This window comes from Pristiophorus japonicus, chromosome 5 (assembly GCF_044704955.1).
Source record: "Pristiophorus japonicus isolate sPriJap1 chromosome 5, sPriJap1.hap1, whole genome shotgun sequence".
Lineage (NCBI taxonomy): Eukaryota > Metazoa > Chordata > Chondrichthyes > Pristiophoridae > Pristiophorus > Pristiophorus japonicus.
In genome coordinates, this window is record NC_091981.1 from 283303319 (window position 1) to 283327887 (window position 24569).

The 24569-nt window shown below is 45.2% G+C and overlaps 1 protein-coding gene across 3 annotated transcripts in view; it reads right to left on the reverse strand.

Annotated features, from left to right (window-relative positions):
- The window catches only part of LOC139264732 (zinc finger and BTB domain-containing protein 47-like), a 229795-nt gene that overhangs the window by 84790 nt on the left and 120436 nt on the right, over window positions 1-24569 (reverse strand). For all 3 annotated transcript variants that reach the window (XM_070881732.1, XM_070881733.1, XM_070881731.1), the window contains exon 2: window positions 9244-10614. In XM_070881732.1, coding sequence (XP_070737833.1) covers window positions 9244-10614 — 1371 coding nt within the window. The remainder of the gene's footprint in view (window positions 1-9243; window positions 10615-24569) is intronic.

The window sequence follows — 24569 nt, forward strand, 5'->3', positions numbered from 1 at the left end:
TTCGAGTCGACAACCCAGTTTCAACATCACACCACCAGTGGGACAAGCCACAGACAGAGCACAGCAAACTGAAACAACGCAACAGAACTTTACAACAGTTTTTGCTTTGGAAAGCGATTAGACAGTGCAAGCATTAAAAAAAAACTGCAGGACTCCATAAATTTCAGCAAAATTTGACAAGCTGCATGAATTAAATGAAGCTTATTTGTCAACGCAACGTAATTCATCCAAATGCTGTTCACAGCAAAAAGGTATTCAAGGTGTGACAGGAGAGGTTAATTGCAGCAACTCACAAAAATGCTATATTCAACTTTGCTGACCTCTGTATTTGATCCCCAAGGTTCCTGCCAACTGAAAAAAAAGACCAAACCCAGGGGCAAGCGAGTGAAGGTCAGCAGCGTGAGCACATAAAACACGCACATTCCTGAGACTCGCAATCACAGTGCAAATCTGAAGGACTTCATGCCTGACGGAGCCGGGAAGAAAAGTACCCAATAGGTACAGGGTTCTTAAATTCCTACCACAATGTACAAAATGCATTGGGCACGACAGCTTCAAATGATCTTTTTTTTTAATTGGGAAATCGAGGTGAAGGTGTCAAGATCCATAATACAGGACACCTCCAAGGTTGAAGAGCGGTAGAGAAATACATGCTTAGTTATGGCCTTCGGAAAAGTGTTCAAAGACCAGGCCCTCAAATCTACCACCAAGCTCATGGTCTACAGGGATGTAGAAATATCCGTCCTCCTATATGGCTCAGAGGCATGGACCATGTACAGTAAGACAGCTCAAGTCGCTGGAGAAATACCATCAACGATGCCTCCGCAAATTTCGATAAATCCCCTGGGAGGACAGACGCACCAACATTAGCGTCCTCGATCAGGCCAACATCCCCAGCATTGAAGCACGGACCACACTTGATCAGCTCCGCTGGGCAGGCCACACTGTCTACATGCCAGACACGAGATTCGCAAAGCAAGCACTCTACTCGGAACTCATTCATGGCAAACGAAAATAGGGGATTCAATTGTAAGGGGAATAGATAGGCGTTTCTGCGGCCGCAACCGAGACTCCAGGATGGTATGTTGCCTCCCTGGTGCAAGGGTCAAGGATGTCTCGGAGCGGGTGCAGGACATTCTAAAAAGGGAGGGAGAACAGCCAGTTGTCGTGGTGCACATTGGTACCAACGACATAGGTAAAAAAAAAGGGATGAGGTCCTACGAAACGAATTGAAGGAGCTAGGAGCTAAATTAAAAAGTAGGACCTCAAAAGTAGTAATCTCGGGATTGCTACCAGTGCCACGTGCTAGTCAGAGTAGGAATTGCAGGATAGCGCAGTGGTGCAGCAGGGAGGGATTCAAATTCCTGGGGCATTGGAACCGGTTCTGGGGGAGGTGGGACCAGTACAAACCGGACGGTCTGCACCAGGGCAGGACCGGAACCAATGTCCTAGGGGGGAGTGTTTGCTAGTGCTGTTGGGGAGGAGTTAAACTAATATGGCAGGGGGATGGGAACCAATGCAGGGAGACAGAGGGAAACAAAAAGGAGACAAAAGCAAAAGAAAGAAAGGAGATGAGGAAAAGTGGAGGGCAGAGAAAACCAAGGCAAAGAACAAAAAGGGCCACTGTACAGCAAAATTCTAAAAGGTCAAAGGGTGTTAAAAAAACAAGCCTGAAGGCTTTGTGTCTTAATGCAAGGAGTATCCGTAATAAGGTGGATGAATTAACTGTGCAAATAGATGTTAACAAATATGATGTGATTGGGATTACGGAGACGTGGCTCCAGGATGATCAGGGCTGGGAACTCAACATCCAGGGGTATTCAACATTCAGGAAGGATAGAATAAAAGGGAAAGGAGGTGGGGTAGCATTGCTGGTTAAAGAGGAGATTAATGCAATAGTTAGGAAGAACATTAGCTTGGATGATGTGGAATCTATATGGGTAGAGCTGCAGAACACCAAAGGGCAAAAAACGTTAGTGAGAATTGTGTACAGACCTCCAAACAGTAGCAATGATGTTGGGGAGGGCATCAAACAGGAAATTAGGGGTGCATGCAATAAAGGTGCAGCAGTTATAATGGGTGACTTTAATATGCACATAGATTGGGCTAACCAAACTGGAAGCAATACGGTGGAGGAGGATTTCCTGGAGTGCATAAGGGATGGTTTTCTAGACCAATATGTCGAGGAACCAACTAGGGGGGAGGCCATCTTCGACTGGGTGTTGTGTAATGAGAGAGGATTAATTAGCAATCTCGTTGTGCAAGGCCCCTTGGGGAAGAGTGACCATAATATGGTGGCATTCTGCATTAGGATGGAGAAGGAAACAGTTAATTCAGAGACCATGGTCCAGAACTTAAAGAAGGGTAACTTTGAAGGTGTGAGGCGTGAATTGGCTAGGATTGAATGGCGAATGATACTTAAGGGGTTGACTGTGGATGGGCAATGGCAGACATTTAGAGACCGCATGGATGAACTACAACAATTGTACATTCCTGTCTGGCATAAAAATAAAAAAGGGAAGGTGGCTCAACCGTGGCTATCAAGGGAAATCAGGGATAGTATTAAAGCCAAGGAAGTGGCATACAAATTGGCCAGAAATAGCAGCGAACCCGAAGGCTGGGAGAAATTTAGAACTCAGCAGAGGAGGACAAAGGGTTTGATTAGGGCAGGGAAAATGGAGTACGAGAAGAAGCTTGCAGGGAACATGAAGACGGATTGCAAAAGTTTCTATAGATATGTAAAGAGAAAAAGGTTAGTAAAGACAAACGTACGTCCCCTGCAGTTAGAATCAGGGGAAATCATAACGGGGAACAAAGAAATGGCGGACCAATTGAACAAGTACTTTGGTTCGGGATTCACTAAGGAGGATACTAACAACCTTCCGGATATAAAAGGGGTCAGAGGGTCTAGTAAGGAGGAGGAACTGAGGGAAATCCTTATTAGTCGGGAAATTGTATTGGGGAAATTGATGGGATTGAAGGCCGATAAATCCCCAGGGCCTGATGGATTGCACCCCAGAGTACTTAAGGAGGTGGCCTTGGAAATAGCGGATGCATTGACAGTCATTTTCCAACATTCCATTGACTCTGGATCAGTTCCTATCGAGTGGAGGGTAGCCAATGTAACCCCACTTTTTAAAAAAGGAAGGAGAGAAAAAACAGGGAATTATAGACCGGTCAGCCTGACATCGGTGGTGGGTAAGATGATGGAATCAATTATTAAGAATGTCATAGCAGCGCATTTGGAAAGAGGTGTCATGATAGGTCCAAGTCAGCATGGATTTGTGAAAGGGAAATCATGCTCGACAAATCTTCTGGAATTTTTTGAGGACGTTTCCAGTAGAGTGGACAAGGGAGAACCAGTTGATGTGGTATATTTGGACTTTCAGAAGGCTTTCGACAAGGTCCCACACAAGAGATTAATGTGCAAAGTTAAAGCACATGGGATTGGGGGTAGTGTGCTGACGTGGATTGAGAACTGGTTGTCAGACAGGAAGCAAAGAGTAAGAGTAAATGGGTACTTTTCAGAATGGCAGGCGGTGACTAGTGGGGTACCGCAAGGTTCTGTGCTGGGGCCCCAGCTGTTTACACTGTACATTAATGATTTAGACGAGGGGATTAAACTTAGTATCTCCAAATTTGCGGATGACACTAAGTTAGGTGGCAGTGTGAGCTGCGAGGAGGATTCTATGAGGCTGCAGAGCGACTTGGATAGGTTAGGTGAGTGGGCAAATGCATGGCAGATGAAGTATAATGTGGATAAATGTGAGGTTATCCATTTTGGTGGTAAAAAGAGAGAGACAGACTATGATCTGAATGGTGACAGATTAGGAAAAGGGGAGGTGCAACGAGACCTGGGTGTCATGGTACATCAGTCATTGAAGGTTGGCATGCAGGTACAGCGGGCGGTTAGGAGGGCAAGTGGCATGTTGGCTTTCATAGCGAGGGGATTTGAGTACAGGGGCAGGGAGGTGTTGCTACAGTTGTACAGGGCCTTGGTGAGGCCACACCTGGAGTATTGTGTACAGTTTTGGTCTCCTAACCTGAGGAAGGACATTCTTGCTATTGAGGGAGTGCCACGAAGGTTCACCAGACTGATTCCCGGGATGGCGGGACTGACCTATCAAGAAAGGCTGGATCAACTGGGCTTGTATTCACTGGAGTTCAGAAGAATGAGAGGGGATCTCATAGAAACGTTTAAAATTCTGATGGGTTTAGACAGGTTAAATGCAGGAAGAATGTTCCCAATGTTGGGGAAGTCCAGAACCAGGGGTCACAGTCTAAGGATAAGGGGTAAGCCATTTAGGACCGAGATGAAGAGAAACTTCTTCGCCCAGAGAGTGGTGAACCCGTGGAGTTCTCTACCACAGAAAGTTGTTGAGGCCAATTCACTAAATATATTCAAAAAGGAGTTAGATGTAGTCCTTACTACTAGGGGGATCAAGGGGTATGGCGAGAAAGCAGGAATGGGGTACTGAAGTTGCATGTTCTGCCATGAACTCATTGAATGGCGGTGCAGGCTAGAAGGGCCGAATGGCCTACTCCTGCACCCATTTTCTATGTTTCTATGTTTTTTTATGAGCCAAGGGTGGACAGAGGAAACGTTACAAGGACACCCGCAAAGCCTCCCTGATATTATGCGGCATCCCCACCGATATCTTGGAGTCCCTGGCCAAAGACCGCCGAGTGGAGGAAGTGCATCCGGGAGGGCGCTGAGCGCCTCGAGTCTCATTGCCGAGTGCATGCAGAAAACAAGCGCTGGCAGCGGAAGGAATGCGCGGCAAACCTGTCACACCCTCCCTTACCCTCAATGACTGTCTGTCCCACCTGTGGCAGGGACTGTGGTTCTCGTATTGGACTATTCAGCCACCTAAGGACTCATTCTAAGAGTGGAAGCAAGTCTTCCTCGATTCCATGGGGCTGCCTATGATAAGAACATAAGGAATAGGAACAGGAGTAGGCCATGAGGCCCCTCGAGCCTGTTCCATCATTCAATAAGATCATGGCTGATCTGATCATGGATGATCTGATCATGGACTCAGTTTAATGGGAAAGCAGGTTATGTAGAGGACACAGAGAGGCTGCAAAGAGATTTGGATAGGTTAAGTGAATGGGCTAAGGTTTGGCAGATGGAATACAATGTCGGAAAGTGTGAGGTCATCCACCTTGGGGGGGAAAAAAAACAGTAAAAGGGAATATTATTTGAATGGGGAGAAATTACAACATGCTGCGGTGCAGAGGGACCTGGGGGTCCTTGTGCATGAAACTCTTTTTGCATGAAACTCTTTTAGAGTCTACCTGCAAAACATAAACATTAAACTGTGCCACCCGACCTGGGTGATGGTGTCAGGAGTGGCATGAATCCCAAAAAGTTAGTTTGCAGGTGCAGCAGGTAATCAGGAAGGCGAATGGAATGTTGGCCTTCATTGCGAGAGGGATGGAGTACAAAAGCAGGGAGGTCCTGCTGCAACTGTATAGGGTATTGGTAAGGCCGCACCTGGAGTACTGCGTGCAGTTTTGGTCACCTTACTTAAGGAAGGATATACTGGCTTTGGAGGGGGTACAGAGACAATTCACTAGGCTGATTCCGGAGATGAGGGGGTTACCTTATGATGATAGATTGAGTAGACTGGGTCTTTACTCGTTGGAGTTCAGAAGGATGAGGGGTGATCTTATAGAAACATTTAAAATAATGAAAGGGATAGACAAGATAGAGACGGAGAGGTTGTTTCCATTGGTCGGGGAGATAGAACTAGGGGGGCACAGCCTCAAAATACAGGGGAGCCAATTTAAAACTGAAGGAATTTCTTCTCCCAGAGGGTTGTGAATCTGTGGAATTCTCTGCCCAAGGAAGCAGTTGAGGCTAGCTCATTGAATGTATTCAAGTCGCATATAGATAGATTTTTAACCAATAAGGGAATTAAGGGTTACGGGGAGCGGGCGGGTAAGTGGAGCTGAGTCCACGGCCAGATCAGCCATGATCTTATTGAATGGCGGAGCAAGCTCGAGGGGCTAGATGGCCTACTCCTGTTCCACTTCCCTGCCTGCTCCCCATAACCCCTTATCCCCTTATCATTTAAGAAACTGTCTATTTCTGTCTCAAATTTATTTAATGTCCCAGCTTCCACAGCTCTCTGTGGCAGCGAATTCCACAGATTCACAACTCAGAAGAAATTTCTCCTCATCTCGGTTCTAAATGGGCGGCCCCTTATCCTAAGGTCATGCCCTCTAGTTCCAGCCTCCCCCACCAGTGGAAACATCCTCTCTGTATCCACCTTGTCCAGCCCCCTCATAATCTTATAAGTTTCAATAAGATCACCTCTCATTCTTCTGAATTCGAGTAGAGGCCCAACCTACTCAATCAAAATATGGAAACCAAAACTGCACACACTGTTCCAGGTATGGCCTCACCAATACCCTGTACAGCTGTAACAAGACTTTCCTGCTTTTATACTCCATCCCCTTTGCAATAAAGGCCAAGATTCCATTGGCCTTCCTGATCACTTGCTGTACCTGCATACTATCCTTTTGTGTTTCATGTACAAGTACCCCCAGGTCCCGCTGTACTGCAGTACTTTGCAATCTTTCTCCATTAAAATAATAACTTGTTCTTTGATTTTTTCTGCCAAAGTGCATGACCTCACACTGGAACAGAAGACACCCCCACTGGGTGAATCAAGTACCAACTTCAACAGCTCACTCACTACTCCAGGGGGCTCCTCATGAATGACATTCTAAATTTGTGATCCACGGAGTGTATCTGATACAAGCTGAAAAAGTATGGGCACACGCATTTAACTTTTTGCAATATCTATAATTTAATTAGTTGTTTTGTGCTAAAAATCTTGGTTGGGGTTTTCTGCTTGTATGTTTGACAGTTTGTGATCTTTCTGTCCAACAAAATATAAATGGGTGGGGGGGCGCATAGAATCATGGACGGGTAAGTGGGCCAGCAGATTTACAACCCCAGCCATGTTGTACATGTTATTTACAAATTTGGACATTAAGAAAAAAATAAAGTGGACTTCAACTGAATGTTTCACCCAAGAACTTGTTTTAATTTTAACCAAAGGAAATTAATAATTTTTAAAAATCATTGGTATTGGCAGCGTAGGTAAACAATGACAAAAGAGAGTCGAGGATTGGAAAGTGCAACATGTATTAATGCAAACAGAGCTTTTGATTAATATTTTGTGTGTTTTTCAGCTTCCCAGACTGAAAATTTACCTACGTTTAGTTACTAAAGGGGAGTTTTTAGTAATTACAGTGCCAACTATAAAGCTAGGTGAGGCCTGTGGCTCGAAAAGTGCATTCCCCACAATCAGTCAAAGAATTGTTGGGAAATGGAGCGAGAATATAGGACTGATTTGCAAATGTTTGGGTCTACAAATAGACACAGTATTTGCAGCCCCTGCTAATACAGACACAATGTCCTGATTTCCAAAAGACACAAGAACATAAGAAATAGGGAGTAGGCCATTTAGCCCCTTGAGCCTGCTCTGCCATTCAATAAGATCATGACTGATCTGATCCCGGCCTCAACTCCACTTCCCCGCCCGCTTCCCATAACCCTCGACTCCCTTATCGTTCAAAAATCTGTCCATCTCCACCTTAAATATATTCAAAGACCTGGCCTCCATAACTCCCTGGTGTCAAGAACTCCAAAGATTCACAACCCTCGAGAGGAGAAATTCCTCCTCAATTCTGTCTTAAATGGGTGACCCCTTATTCTGAAACTATACCCCCTTGTTCTAGATTCGCTCAAGAGGAAACATCCTCTCTGCATTTACCCTGTGAAGACGCCTCAGAATCTTATATGTTTCAATAAGATCACCTCTCATTCTTCTAAACTCCAATGAGTATAGGCCCAACCTGCTCAACTCTTTCTTCATATGACAACCCCTACATGTCAGGAGTCAACCTCATGAACCTTCTCTGAACTGTCGCCAATACAAGTATATCCTTCCTTAAATGTGGAGACCAAAACTGTACGCAGTACTCCAGGTGTGGCCTCACCAATACCCTGTACAGTTGGAGCAGGACTTCCCTTCTTTTATCCTCCATCCCCCTTACAATAAAGGCCAACATTCCATTTGCCTTCCTGATTACTTGCTGTACCTGCATGCTAACTTTTTGCATTTCATGTACAAGAACCCCCAGATCCCTTTGTACTGCAGCATAATCTCTCCCCATTTAAATACAGGTTCAACCGTCGTCAGCAATACCCGGTCAGTTTTTAATGTAATGATTCATTGTGGGCGGCGACACCATTTCTCGGAGCAGCAGGATCAATGTGTACCTGTGGGGAATATCAGTGAAGTGTCGCCGTGGGCTGCAGATCAGCTGAGAAGGATCAGCAGTATTGACAGCAGAGCAAACCTTCCAACAATCTCTCTCCCCTAAAAGGCTGTGGATGCTGGGTCAATTGAAATTCTCAAGACCAAGTTCCATAGATTTCTGTAAAGCCATCAAGGGATATGGAACAAAAGCAGACAAAGTGAATTTGAGGCATAGATCCAATATGATCTCATTGAATGGCAGAACATGCTCGAGGGGCTGAATGTCCTACTCCTATTCCTACATTCCCTTCCCATGTTTCACCCATCACTTCTGTTCTTCCCGATATACATTGGCTCCTGACCCTCCAACATTCGTATCCTCATGTTAAATCCCTAATGGTCTCACCCCTTCCCATCACCTCAAGCCCTCTAACCCTCCAGAACTCTGCCACTCTCTGTCTCACAATGAAGACATTGTTGCATGGTCAGTGGTCAGGCTAATTATTAGCGTTCATTCCCTGTGATACTTTTCTCGGCAGTGAAGGAGGTGACTAACATCAATAGATTTTGATCCAAATACACTAAAAGGAGATGGAAGAAATAATTTATATATTTTTATTACTCTTTGACCAAAATTAACATTAATAAAATGATCAAAGAAACATAATTCCCACTTCATTTCGGACACAACCGTGACATGGAGCTGCCAGCCTGAAACCTGCATCGAAGCCAGCAGAAAGAAAAACTAGTGCGAGGCCAGCAGTTGTAACTGGCCTTCCCCATACTGGTACATCGCTCAGCACCCGACTACACTGTGGCACTGTATTTCTGAAGGTAGCATCAACACAGGTCCCAAACATGTCAAGTAAAACAAAAAGGGACAGGAGTTAACTTTGAATCTGGGTGATCTGGTGTCATGCAGTGACTGCAAGTGAAATTTTGACCATGCAAATCAATGACCTACCTGAATACTTTTCTCACAGTCAGTCTGGTGATGCAGTGATAGCTCACTCTCCAGTACAAATCTCTTGCCACATTTATCACAGATCTGCATGCGGCTGTGTGTGACGTTCATGTGCTTCTCTAGGTACCAGCGGTTATTGAAGACCCGGGGGCACTTTTTGCAGGGGAAGTTCTGTTTCTCTTCAATTTTCACCTTCTGATTCGAGCCATCAGAATCCTTCTTTCGCTTCCGGCCTCGAGTGGTCACTTCCTGTTTGGCCTGTCTTCGTGACCTGCTAGGGGCTGCAGGAGTCGAGCCTTTGGAGGCAGTCGAAGCTCTTGCTGTCCTTCGCGTCGTTTGCCCGCTTTCAGTCTTGACATCTGGAGTATCGGGGTCATTGTCGTCTTCATTTGCATCGTCGTCACTCTCTTCAACTTCCTCCTCCTCTTCCTCACTATCATCTTCATCCTCTTCTTCATCCCCAACATCCGCGTCATCATCGTCGTCGTCCTCCTCGTCTTCATCATCCTCGTCCTCTTCATCGTCATCCTCTTCGCCCTCGGGACATCTACCCAATACAGCCGTGGTCTCTGAAGGTGAAGACATGCCCTCAGCCCCTTTAGAGACATTCAGAGTCTGGTTGTTGAGGTTAACCTCCACAATGATCTGCTCCCTGTTGTATGAGCCTCTACTGTCCGAATCATCATCGTCATCGTCCAACTCCTCAGCTCCTCCCTCAATCTTGCACACCGTTCGGCTATCGCTCTCCTCCTTGTAATACTGCTGTTTTGGAGAGTGCTGCTTCCCGGTGTTGTCCTCCACACGCACAGAGTATGGATTGTTGCCCTCTCGGGCATAGATTTTGGGATGGGAATCCACCTCCTGCTTGATCTCCCGGTAAAACTGGGAGCCCAGAGGATTGCTGCGACTTTCCTGTTTCGACATGTCGCTCGCCACCGTCGTCAAGTTTAAGGACCGACTATCGATTAACTCTTGACAGGAAGTAGCAATATCATTCATCTGCAGAACTGCAGCAGCGTTCAGCACATCCTGCACATTGCAGGCATTCACCAGCAGCTTTGAAGTGTAGATAAAGTTAAGGATTTGCTGAAACCCTTGCGACGTTAGAGCTTCCAGCGAAAGTTCGACACGTTGGAGCTGCTTGTTTTGCGTGAAGAGGGAGTGGAAGAACTGGCTGTAGGCCGCAAGCACCCCTTTGTGAGCGGGGAACGTGTTCTTCTGCCGCACCAATACAATGTCTACATCACACAGGTCTGGCTGAAACAGGCGCTGCTCATTCAGTCTGTCCATCAAACAAGTAAAGTGGAGGGCAACATCCTCCACCAGAGAATACTCAGTGGAAGGGTAGTCAGTGGTCTTCTCAACTATCAGCTGAAAGAAAAGGAAAAACAAATATCAGATTAAAATTTTGCATAGATTTAAGATTTTTTTTTAAAGTCGGGAGAAGGTTTTTTTATAATCCAAAAGCTGAGATAGCTAATGACAACCTGCAAAAAGTGACCATCACCATTTCAAAACTAAAATCTGACCACAAAAACCATGATTTAGATATTACATAGAATGTACAGTACTGAAACAGGTCATTCAGTCCAACTGGTCCATGATACCGATTCTATTTGCTCATTAAATCCTAATATTTTGTTTTAATCCTGTGTCCTCCACCCTCCCTCTCTCCCCTAACACTCCACCTCTTGCTGGTGTATAGTGCTTTGGCTATCAGTATCCCTGTGACAGCTCACCCGAGTGGATATTTTTCACATGAACCCAGTGACCATCAGCAGGTTTTACACTCATGTTACCTGTGCTCTCAATCGGCATCCACACACTCGGGGGCAGGACCCTTTACTGATTTTCCTCTTCCCAACTCAAGACGATGAGGCTAACCAATGATTGAACTCAGGACCTTCTGGTCTTTCCAGCCCAACATTGCGCTGTTGGAACTTTTAGGTTGTGGGAACTTAGAGGCTTGAGCACAAAAAATCTGGGCCGACACTCCTGTGCAGTGCTGAGGGAACACTGCACTGTCGGATGTGCCGTCTTTCGGATGAGACATTAAACAGAGGCCCCGTCTGTTCTCTCAACTGGACGTAAAAGATCCTGTTACGTATGTAAACATTACCAATGTGTAAGACTTGCCACCAGAGGGCGCACTTGTGGGAGACCCAAGAGTCACCTGCACACCCCGGGCAAGCAGATGTCAAAGGCAGTCTACCATGCTGCTTCCTCACTCTGGAGTTACATTAGAGACACCAAGGTCACAACAGTTTGAGCTTACAATATACTCTTGTGGAGTTATTCTGAACATAACAGATCCCATGGCACTATTTCGAAGAGCAGGGGAGTTATCCCCAGTGTCCTGGCCAATATTTATCCCTCAATCAACATAACAATAAAATAGATTATCTGGTTCTTATCACATTGCTGTTTGTGGGAGCTTGCTGTGCGCAAACGGGCTGCCGTGTTTCCACACGACAACAGTAACTACACTCCAAAAGTATTTCATTGGCTGTAAAGCGCTTTGAGGCATCCGGTGGTCATGAAAGGCACTATATAAATCCAAGTCTTTCAAGTCTTTCAAGTCTTTCTTTACCGATCATACCATCCTTATGCAAAAGCAAAATACTGCGGATGCTGGAATCTGAAATAAAAACAGAAAATACTGGAAATCTCAGCGGGTCAGAGTTCTGACGAAGGGTCGTCAACCTGAAAAGTTAACCCTATTTCTCGCTCCACAGATGCTGCCTGACCCGCTGAGATTTCCAGCATTTGCGGTTTTTATGCCATCCTTATGGTTCAGAAAGGGACAAGCTCAACACTGGCAAGAAGCACTTTATTTTGGTATTGGTCAAATCGTGTTGTCCGCAAGAAGAGTAAGTCACAATTATAACCTTGCACTAAAAAAAACAGTTACTGTTTATTTATTCAGTCTGTTGATTTTATGTAAAAACAGCGAACTCACGACAAGTCAGGACAACTTCCACTAGCTGCCTTCAGCAATGCAAGTCACTTCAACAGGGATCTGGAAAGTGCTTCACATGGGATGCTGCTGCTGCTGCTCCCTCCCGCATCCACCCTCGATTAACTCTGCCCTACAGCTATGATCACATTTTACAAATAGTTGAAATGAAAAGTTCACAAATATTTTGGGTTAACAGCCAACTCGAGCAGGGCAAATTTAGCTCCCCGATACTCCACCAAGCTAGTTCATCGAGTTTCACTGCAATCACGGTTTGAATATAAATGAACCAGTGGTTACAATTTCAGCTTTTTGTGGAATTGTTTTCTCGCAGCTTTGCAGCAGTTCCCAAGTAGAAAAAAAACTACAAGCTAAACCCTTTCATGTAAGCTTCCCTTGCAAATATGCGTCCTCTGATGGTTACAATTACTCCATTTCCAGTTACCTCTATAATGTGGTTTCACGCTATGCTATTATGCTCACTTTCAAAGTGACATATTACGCTCAGACAGAATCTATTTATTTAAAAATTAAATAGAAAGTTGAAGCACAGAGTATTCAGAGTGTGCAAATATAAACTGCTAATTATAACCAAAAAATCCCATAATTACTCAATAAATAATTCTGAATAAATAAAATAATTTCTTCTATATTGGGGGGGGGGGGGAGCACATTCCTGGTTATTGACCAGATAAAATCAAAATCTTTATGCTTGTGTGCTTCTTGCAGTATCCTCTCACAGGCAGAGTTTATCAAGTCTTTTGTTAATTCAAACAGAAATAAGAATTGCAGAAAGTCCCTGCTATTGTCCACTCAATTTCCTTTGAAGTCGGGTTTCCAACCAAGCTTAGCAATATTTGAATTTATAAATACAATGTGACAGTATAACATAAATACCCAATTACAGGAATCTCGGCTATTTACATGTAATGCCACCCATTTCCAATTTCAATCAACAAAGCAACATTGAGTTAGGACATAAAGAACACCCACTAGTCTCTGCAACATTAGCTATCATTTGTCCTGTATTCACAAATTAATCGAGAAACATACATGGGTACTGATGGTAGATTTCTTAGAAAATAACCAAATGACAAAATCGCATGAGAAACCAAGATTAGTTGTCAGTGATAACATTCTGAACATAAGAACATAACATAAGAAATAGGAACAGGGGTAGGCCATTCTGCCCCTCGAGCCTGCTCAGCCATTCAATAAGATCATGGCTGATCTGATCGTGGACTCAGCTCCACTTCCCCGCCCGCCCCCCCCCCATAACCCCTTATCCCTCTATTGTTTAAGAAACTGTCTATTTCTGTCTTAAATTTATTCAATGTCCCAGCTTCCACAGCTCTCTGAGGCAGCGAATTCCACAGATTTGCAACCCTCAGAGAAGAAATTTCTCCTCATCGCTGTTTTAAATGGGCGACCCCATATTCTAAGACCATGCCCTCTAGTTCTAGTCTCCCCCATCAGTGGAAACATCCTCTCTGTATCCACCTCGTCAAGCCCCCTCATAATCTTATACCTTTCGATCATCTCTCATTCTTTTGAACTCCAATGGAGCAGAGGCCCAACCTACTCAACCTTTCCTCATAAGTCAACCCCCTCATCCCCAGAATCAACCGAGTGAACCTTCTCTGAACTGCCTCCAAACATGAACAGTACGTCTGACCTAGATACGATGGGGCCAAGTTTCGGGTGGAGTTGCTCCTAGTTTAGTTTGAAGTATGTTAGAAATTGCAATTCTCGGATAATAGTTTGCTCCAGTTCTAGTGAGTTAGTTTAGGTTGGCTTTAGGTAAGGTTATTTTTTCAAAAGGGGGTGTGTCCAGCCACTCAGGCCTGTTTTGCAAGTTTTGGCAGTGAAAACTTACTACAAATGAACTTAGGATGGAGTAAGTATCCACTTTAGTAAGTTCTGAAAAACCTTACCTAGAGTTAAGTTTAGTGCAGGCACAGCCAGAAACCGGGGGGGGGGGGGGGGGGGGGGGGGGGGGAAAGCATTAAACACAAAGGACACATCAACATCACAACAGGGGGTGAGGGAAGTTGGAGGAGTTTCCATAAACACCTTCATAACATTAAAGAAGCAAAATACATTTAAAGTAGTAAGCACAAAACAAAGCAGTACATTTATGAAGCACAAAAAGTAATAAGCAATTAATCAATAAAAGATAGAAGGAACCCTGCACCTAAAGCTCCAAGACCAAAGTAATAAGCAACCAATCAATAATAAAAAAATAGAAGTCCCACCTTTATGTGAAGGGAAGGTGTTTCGGTCAGTCTCTCTCTCTCTCTTTATCTGACGTGTGTGTGTGTGGGGGCGCGGTGTGTGTGGTGGGGCGGTGTGCGGGGGGGGGGGGGGGGAGAGAGAGAGAGAGAGAGAGAGAGAGAGAGAGAGAGAGAGAGAGAGAGTGTGCGGGGGGGGGGGGAAAAGAGTGTGCGCGGGGGGGGGGGGGGGGAAGAGAGAGAGAGTGTGCGGGGGGGGGTGGAGAGAGAGAGAGAGAGAGAGAGAGAGAGAGAGAGAGAGAGAGAGTGTGTGCGGGGGGGGGGAGAGAGTGTGTGCGGGGGGGGGGGGGGGGGGAGTGTGTGCGGGGGGGGGGGGAAGAGAGTGTGCTGGGGGGGGGGGGGGAAGAGAGTGTGCGGCGGGGAGGGAGTGTGCGGGGGTGGGAGGGGAGAGTGCGCGCAAGCGCGCGGGGCGGGGGATGTGGAGAGTGTGTGGGGGGGGGATGTGTGCGCGGGGGGGGGGGGGGTTTGTGGTGTGGCGGGGGTGTGTGGCTGAACGCGGGGGGAGGGGGGGCTGAACGCGGGGGGAGGGGGGGCGCTGGACGGAGGCACCCCTGCTCTCCCCTCTGGCCCTTCGATCATTTCGAGTGCCCCCCAACCCACGCTCCTCCATCCCTTGCCACACTCCTCCATCCCTTGCCATGTTTCTCCCCCACCGATCACCTCCCCATGTTTCTCTCCCACCAATCACCTCCCCAGTGCCCTCTTTCTACGCTCCTCCATCCCTCCCCGGTACCCACACCATTCTGAAACAGACTGGGGAAAAACGCCCTGCTGAGCCATTGCGCAGGCGCGCACGTTGCAACGTGCACACGCAACGAAGCCGGCACTCTTCAGACATGCAGGGGATTAGCTCCGCCCACCTGGAGCTTGCTCCGCCCCAGGGAGACTGCGCTGCACCACGCCACGGTCCAGGAGGACCGGAGAATTGCAGCAAAATATTCCGGCGCACCTTCGAGCCCAGGCAGGTCACGGAAGTCTCGGAGGTGTGCCGTTTTCACCTGATGCCGAAACTTGGGCCCAATATCCCAAAGCATCACCTTTAGTTGCCACACATTTGGCCTTAGCAACCTGTCTAGTAGAGGCAGTTTTATTTTTAAATCTCCCATTCACAACTGCATTAACGACTGGCTAATGAACTTGTTGCCATTGCTTCTATTTACTCATTCAAAGACTATATAATGGAGGTCAATGATTTGTAAAACCAACTGTTAGCAAAAGTGTTTCTATCAAAGATGATGTCTCTGCAAGATCCTACAAATCCCCTGGGAGGACAGGCGCACCATCAGTGCCCTCGTACAGGCCAACATCCCCAGCAATGAAACACTGACCACACTCGATCAGCTCCGCTGGGCAGGCCACATAGTTCACATGCCAGACACAAGACTCCCAAAGCAAGTGCTCCATTTGTAGCTCCTTCACGGCAAACGAGCCAAAGGTGGGCAGCGGAAACGTTACACCGATACTCTCAAAGCCTCTCTGATAAAATGCGACATCCCCACTGACAGCTGGAGTCCCTGGCTCAAGACCGCCCTAAGTGGAGGAAGTGCATCTATAAGAGGGTGCTGAGCACCTCGAGTCTCATCGCGAGAGCATGCAAAAATCAAGCGCAGACAGTGGAAAGAGCTTGCGGCAAACCAGTCCCACCCTCCCTTACCCTCAACGACTATCTGTCCCACCTGTGACTCTCGTATTGGACTGTTCAGCCGCCAAAGAACTCACTTCAGGAGTGGAAGCAAGTCTTCCTCAATTCCAAGGGACTGCCTATGATGATGATTCTATCAACGCAGAGGGGGCGGGTGGTAAAAATATCTTCATCTGCTTCCTCTGTGAAGCAAGGCATTTTGTCTTGGGAGTAAAAAGCTGCCAGAATGTATGATAATCAAGTTACTTCTAAAATGCTGAGTTTCATTCTTAAATCCTCTTAAGGGTATCGGCATCATGTGCAGTGTTGATGCTAACTGATATCGGCTTGGAAATTGGACAAGGTAAAGGAGGAAAAGGATTTGGATGTAATTATTGATCAGTCACTGACCTTTCCAGGCAATGTAAAGCTGTTACCAATCCAACTAGTTAAATCTTAGGATGCATCTTGGGCACTACACTTTAGGAAGGATGTCAAGGCCTTGAAGAAGGTGCAGAGATTAACCACAATTACGTGGAGAGACTAGAGAAACTGGAATTGCTCTTGGAGCAGAGGAGGTTAAGCTGAGATTTAGTAGAGGTGTTCAAAATCAGGAAGGATTTTGATCAATAAAGTGAAATGTTTCCAGTGGCGGAAGGAGCGATAAACAGAGTACACAGATTTAAAAAACAGTGAGGCATGATGATCTGGAACACACTGCCTGAAATGGAGATTAAAGCAGATTCTAGCAACCTTCAAAAAGGGAATTAGATTAATATTTGAAGTGACAAAATTGCAGGGCTGTGGGGAAGGAGCCGGGGAATGGGACTAATTGGACAGGTACAATTGACAGGTTAAACCATCATTTAGCCGTTTTTGATTTTATTAAACTCTTAAGAAAAAACTATTTAGTCGAGTACAAGAGGATAGCTGAAGCCCGTGACAATAGTTACAGCTTGCAGAATGGCAAGCATGAATAATGCCATGGGGCAGTGTTCGTGTAAGGGGGGGCAAGTGCAGCGAAGAAACGCAGTGTTAGTATCAGGAGTGTTCATGGCCAGGGGACAGAGACAGGTACTTCTGTAGCTAGAACAGCCAGTACTGAATGGGGTGATGTCTCCCACATGCCAGAGTAAGGGTTATAATGGTCCAGGTGAAAATTATGATGTGGGAAAATAAATAGCCTGAATTTATGGTTCGAACTGGAACAAAGAGAGTCGATGTCATGCAAGGGGAATTTTTCCAGAATTAGGAGATAGATTTTAAAAAAGAGTTTGACTTCAAGGTAGTACTTTCAAGATTACTCCTAATGCCATATATGCTAGCCAGCATGGCAAGATAAGTAAGGTCAAGCGTAACTATAGATATAGTCGAGGAAGGAAGGCTTCAGCTTCCAGTTCTTGGATGAAGTTACAGGTACAGGACTTTACGTAAACAGATCAGAGACCAATGTCCTCGCTGGGAGAGCAACAGCTGTTGTGGTGGAAGAGTTATAACCGATAGGACAGAGGGGCAGGGAGGAGATAAAACAATACAAAGGAAACGGAAACAAATGCAGTAGGGGGAAAAGGTGTAGGAAAGATAAGAGAAAAACAAGTAATAGAGCAATAGTGTCAGCTGTGGCTCAGTGGGTAACACACTCACCTCCACGTCAGAAGGTTGAGTGTTCAAGTCCCACTCCAGGCACGAGAGCACATAAATCTAGGCGAGCACTCCAGTGCAGTGCTGAGGGAGCGTGCACTGTCAGGGGTGCCATCTTTCAGACGCTAAACCGAGACCCTGTCTGCTCTCTCAGATGGACAGAAAAGATCCTACGCCGCTATTTGGAAGAAGAGCATGGGGAGTTATCCCCGGTGTCCTGGCCAATATTTTCCCTCATTCAACAAAACAAACAACAGATTATCTGGTCATTATCACATTGCTGTGTGTGGGAGCTTGCTGTGCACAAAGTGACTGCTGCATTTCCCACATTACAACAGTGACTGCACTCCAAAAGTACTTCATTGGCTGTAAAGCGCTGAGACATCTGGTGGTCGTGGAAGGCGCTATATAAATGCAAATTTTTCTTTTGAAGAATAGATTAGGAGGGGTTAGAGTATAATGGTCAAACAGGCGGAGACCAGTTTCAGTTATATGTACCAACAGTAAGCTGGCGAGACACACGGCTATGGGAGAGTGGGGCGGGGAGGGATAGACTATAAAAATAGCATCAACGAAGGCGAGGCTTAGTCTTGGGTTGGACTAGGCACTAAACATTTCTAAATAGAAAATGTTCAGGAGCAATAGTGTAGAGGGAGTGGGCAGCAGTGCTAATCAAAACTTTCATTACAGCACAAGAACACAAGGGTGATAAAGGGAATGGTGCAATAGCGGAACCTGTTTAGTTGAAGTTAAGGAATAGGGAGAGAACTGTTACTCGAATCAACATCATCATAGGCAGTCCCTCGGAATCGAGGAAGACTTGCTTCCACTCTTAGAATGAGTTCTTAGGTGGCTGAACAGTCCAATAAGAGAGCCACAGGTGGGACAGACAGTCGTTGAGGGAAGGTGTGGGTGGGACTGGTTTGCCGCACGCTCTTTCCGCTGCCTGCGCTTGTTTTCTGCATGCACTCGGCAATGAGACTCGAGGTGCTCAGCGCCCTCTCGGATGCACTTCCTCCACTTAGGGTGGTCTTTGGCCAGCGACTCCCAGGTGTCAGTGGGGTTGTTGCACTTTATCAGGGAGGCTTTGAGGGTGTCCTCGTACCGTTTCCTCTATCCACCTTTGGCTCGTTTGCCATGGAGTTCCGAGTAGAGCGCTTGTGACTCTAATAGGAGATTATAAACTGCTGAAAAGTGGAAGAGATATAGGAAGAGACAAAGAAAAAGGACGTAAACAGAGCTCGTTTTGACTGAGTAATACGAATGATGCGTGCTATTTTCATAGTGTCATATATGGGTTTCTTTCCCCTATTTCTTTAAGGTCCGTGGGCCTTCTCCTTGAATCGCTGCAGTCCTTGTGATGATGGCCCCTCAATGGTGTTAGGTAGAGAATTCCAGGATTTTGATCCAACAATGAAGAAACGACGATATACGTCCAAGCCCCAATTGTATGCGGCTTGGAGTTGTTCACACGACATTGCTGCTCTCGTCTTCCTTTGGGGTATTGGTTGCAGGGGAGGGATGCCAGTGATGGAGTGGATAATGAGTTCAGTGGCAGGCGTACCGATTGGGCAAACGGCTCTGCCTTGGATGGTGTTGAGGTTTGCGAGTGCTGTTCTGGCTGAACCCATCCAGGGAGTGGTATTTCATCAGACTCTTGACTTGTTTATTGCTACTGGCGTGAAATCTCAACATGGGGTTAGACTGATAATCCAAAATAAAGTTAGTTTTGTGGCTGTGGTTGCTTTTCCAGCCCAAAAAAGTGCCAGTTCATGCATTTGACTGTAGAAATGATTATACTGCTGACTATGCATCTAATAACAACAATCCTTATACATATATTCTTGCGGTTTTAGGAACCAATTTTGTTGCACATCCAGTAGCAACACAGGAAACCTGAAGGTGGCTGAATTTACAGCTCAATCTGGTCTTTCCCATCCCTTTTTAAAAAATTTGTTCATGGGATGTGGGCATCGCTGGCAAGGCCAGCATTTATTGCCCATCCCCAATTATCCTCGAGGGGGTGGTGGTGAGCCGCCTTCTCGAATCGCAGAGGACAGTCGAGAGTCAGCCCATCATCATCATAGGCAGTCCCTCGAAATCGAGGAAGACTTGTTTCCACTCTAAACGTGGACTGAACAGTCTACTACAGGAATTACAGTCTCTGTCTGTGCCACCTGTGGCAGCCGTTGAAGGAAAGGGTGGGTGGGATGTCTGGTTTGCCGCACGCTCCTTCCGCTGCCTGCGCTTGCTTTCTGCATGCTCTCGGCGACCACATTGCTATTGGTCTGCAGTCACATATAGGCCAGATCAGGTAAGGACGGCAATTTTCCTTCCCCAATTGGCATTAGTGAACAAGATGAGATTTTACAACAATCCGGTAGTTTCACAATAATCATTACTGACGCTAGCTTTTGATTCCAGATTTATTTAATTAACTGAATTTAAATTTCACAGCTGCCGTGGTATTATTCCAGGCCTCTGGATTACTAGTCCAGTAATATAACCACGATGCTACTGTACCCCAACTGCTCATTGGTCGCAAATAGTGATCAGCTCCATCACTCGAGTCCAGCTGATGCAGGTTTCTTAAATTGGTCATTCTGCACAAGAACATGAAACACGGAATTAGAAAAGTCCATTCATCCCATTGAAGTACTTTCCTTCAACATACGATGTACAATCTAAACCATGATGGGCTTCACCCAACCCATTTAAATCAGCTGAAAGTTCTTCAGAAATGCTCGCTGGTCACCAAGGTAATAAAGCAAAACTTCTACTGGCCTCCGTTTCTCAAACCATTGAGTATGTGATCATAGAATCAGAGATTTACAGCACGGAAGGAAGCCATTCAGCCCAACGTTTCCACGCCGGCTGACAGAGCTGTCCAGCCTAATCCCACTTTCCAGCTACTGATTCTTAGTCCTGTAGGTTATGGTACTTCAAGTGCACATCCAAGTACTTTTTAAATGTGGTGAGGGTTTCTGCCTCTACCACCCTTTCAGGCAGTGAGTTCCAGACCCCCACCACTCTCTGGATGAAAACGTTTCTCCTCAAATCCCACCTACCAATTACTTTAAATTTATGCCCCCTGGTTGTTGACCCTCCTGTCTACTCTATCTAGGCTCCTCATAATTTTATACACATCAATAAGGTCTCCCCTCAGCCTCCTCTGTTCCAAAGAAAACATGACTATCCAATCTTTCCTCATAGCAACATAGTCTATACCTATCCCTGTAAATCTCCAACCCATTCAACAACAAAAATGTATCCAGCTTCTTCCAATTCTATTTCTGAACTTATTTATGCAGCTCCCCAGATCAACACAGCATCAGCTGCTTTTGCTGGGACTCTTTCATTCAGAGGAGGGAGTGTGAAGGAGAGGTTCCTCTAATCTCCACTGTGATTTGGGGTTAATTTTAAACCTGCGTCCTTTAGTTCTATGCTCATGGGCTCTCAAAATTGCCAACCTACATCTGTAATTACTCAGCATTTTAAAGATATCAGTTTCCCCTTGATCTTCATTTCTCAAATGAAAACAAGCTCAACGCTGGATATCGTCATATATCTCTCTCATTTTGGAGCAGTGTCTCAGTATTACTCTTGTCTGAATGCTCGGAATACAGCACTTTACAACACAGAATGAGGTTGCTCTGCTCAGCACATTGTACCAGCTCTCTATAAGCTATCCATATTTCTCTGCCCTCTCCCCATACCCTTGTAAATGTGTAGTTCTTCAAATATTTATCCACTTCATTTTTAAGTGCTATCAACTCTGCTTCCAATTACTACTTCAGGTAGGAGATTCTATATCCCTGCATCCCTGTGTGTAAAAACAAAAATAAATCCTCCTAACCTCTTAGTTTGTTCCTTTGATAAATTGTTGTCCTCTAGTTACTGACTAGTGTAGCATAGCAGGTCTCCAGTCATCCTGGTTAATCCTTGCCACTGGATAAAGGCCTAGCTCGGTCAAGCCCGCAGTGGCTGGTGTGCAATGGTCACCACGTTAAAAAAATCCACGCACAGACATCTTCCACCCCTGGAGTTCACGACTGGAATATCGGATCCTTCATTGAAACATCTGTGAACTTATCCCTTTTGGCATGGAAGCAAGTCATCCTCATTCGAGGGATCGCCTATGTTGATGATGATGATGGAGTGTCGCAGAAATAGTCTTCTCGTAATTTGGAAAAGTCTTAATAAATCTTCTCTATTCTAATGAAAAGAGCCCCAATTTCTCTAGTCTTTCCTTATAACTAATGTTTCTCATCCTTAATATTCTCTAAGCAAATCTCTTCTGTACCCCCTTCACGACCTTGACATCCTTTCTAAAGAAGGCTGGCTAAAAATGGACAATATTTTATCCAATAATTTGTGTAAATTTACTACTCATCCAAGGAACTCCAGATTTGTTGTACACCCTTTACTTCTTGTGGGGATATCTCTAGTCTGTACCCTAATCATCTCCGAGATGGAAGTTTCCAATTTGTTCATTCTTCGGTCAGTTTTTCTTGTCAATTTATCTGGGCTAGTTATTGCCTTATCTTCTTGACATTTCGTTTTTTCCAGTCAACCACCTTTATCTTTGACTGTACCCTCTCATTTTTATACTGGACCCAAAGATGTTGTGGTTACTGTAGCCTAAATATCCCCCCCTATTCTGACCTTACCCACTTGCTCCAGTTCAATTCTTGGAACTAGATCAGCACTTTCCTTCTTACATGTTAGCCGACAAACACTGATCCAGAAAGCAGTCCTGGACACATTGTCAACAATGAGATCATTTAAGACGGAAGCTCATCATGTTCTCGACACAGCCCATGTGAAATACTTCACTGCTTAACGCCTAATGTGACCACTTTGCAAAGTGATGCACTGTGCTTCCAGGGGGACATGTAATTCACTTCAGAATCATTCATATTAACAATATGCCGCTGGAGACAGAACTTTATAAATGGGATACAAGACAAACTGTAACTGTTCAGCACCAGTTACTGGTGCAGTAGCCGGTTATAACAGTAGGTAACTGTTATACAGTGTGACAGTAAATATTAAGCGGTTGTTGTTACCGTTCTTCGTCATCAAATCTTGCTCATCAGTTGTTGCAAATAGACTTATTGAACATATTGATGCCTATACACCATGAGAGGGGGAGGAATCACAATTATCCCAATACAATTTAATGTTCAGTCAGTACATTTTGCGCCAGTATGTTTCTTGATGCTCTTAAAATGTTATCACTGCAAGTTGTGCCACTGCTAGTAGTTTAGCCCAGCGATTTTTAAAGCTCAAAATGTTCTTCAAACCAAGCCCAAGCCTGAAGGACAAAAACCTCCGACAGCACAAATAAAATGGGCACAGTATGCAAAATACCATGCACTTGACAGTATGCTTTGCTGAAATTCCAGTAGCAATACAGTAAGTGGAAAGCCAACAGTTTGTCAAATGTTTCAACGCATACAACATATGTTCATCACTAAATGCACACATCTCTATTACCAAATTTGAACAGAAAAGCTGGGATGGTGGCTATACACTATCGGACGGTGGATATACACTATCGGAAGGACTTGCATTGGATTTTGGGCAGTCTGCACTTTTGAAGGACTTATTTAAGAAAAGATTCCTGGAGGAAGAATGCATTTAGTGTTCAACAGCCCATGCACAAATATGAGCATTTCCTTTTTGTAAAGATGCAAGAAAATGGAAATGGAAAAGTTGTTGCCAATACAACAATGACAACTCTTTGTAGCTGAAACAAACACACACTCCTCCAGAGAAAAGGATTTATGTTCCAGTCGAAAACGCAACTTGTTCACTGCAATGTTGGCTAAGCAAGACTGAGCAACACCTGGGAGTGTAGTCATTTTTTTAAATCTAGACTAAAGCAGATGGGAAAACAAAGCATCACTTAGACATTTAAGGGTCGGCGTTGGCTCAGTTGGAAGCTTGTGGTTCAAGTCCCATTCCATAGACTCAAGATCCTAATCTCGGCCAATATTTCAGCGCAGTACTGAGGGACCTCCGCAAACCAAGCCCAAGCCTGAGAGGACAAAAATCTCCGACAGCACAAATAAAATGAGCACAGTATGCAAAATGCTACGCACTTGACAGTATGCTTTACTGAAATCCCAGTGACAACACAGTAAGTGGAATGCCAACGGTTTGTCAAATGTTTCAACGCACACAACATATGTTTATCACTAAATGCACTCATCTCTATTAGCAAATTTGAACAAAAAAGCTGGGATGGTAGATATACACTATCAGACGGTGGATATACACGATCGGAAGGTGACACACAGTCGGAAAGACTTGCATTGGATTTTGGGCAAGGACCCGTCTGACCTCTCAGATGAACGCGAAACAATTCCATAGCACTTTTCGAAGAAGAGCAAATGAGTTCTGGTGTTCTGGCCAATATTTATCCCTCAAGCAACATTACTAAAAACAGATTACCTGGTCATTTATGCCGACTGTTAGGATCACCCTGCTGTGTGCAAATTAGCTGCTGTATTGCGCTATATTACAACAGTGACCACACTTCTTCTAAAGTATCTCATTGGCTGTGAAGGTTATTTGGATGTCCTGAGGTCATGAAAGGGACTGAAATAAATGCGAGGAGGCGGCAGAGGGGGAGAAATTGATAAAAGACATAAGAACATTAGAACACAAGAAATGAAGCAGGAGTAGGCCATTCAGCCCCTCGAGCCTGTTCCGCCATTCAATAAGATCATGATCTACCTCAACTCCACTTTCCTGCACTATTCCCATATCCCTCAATAACCAAAATTCTATCAATCTGTGTCTCAAATAT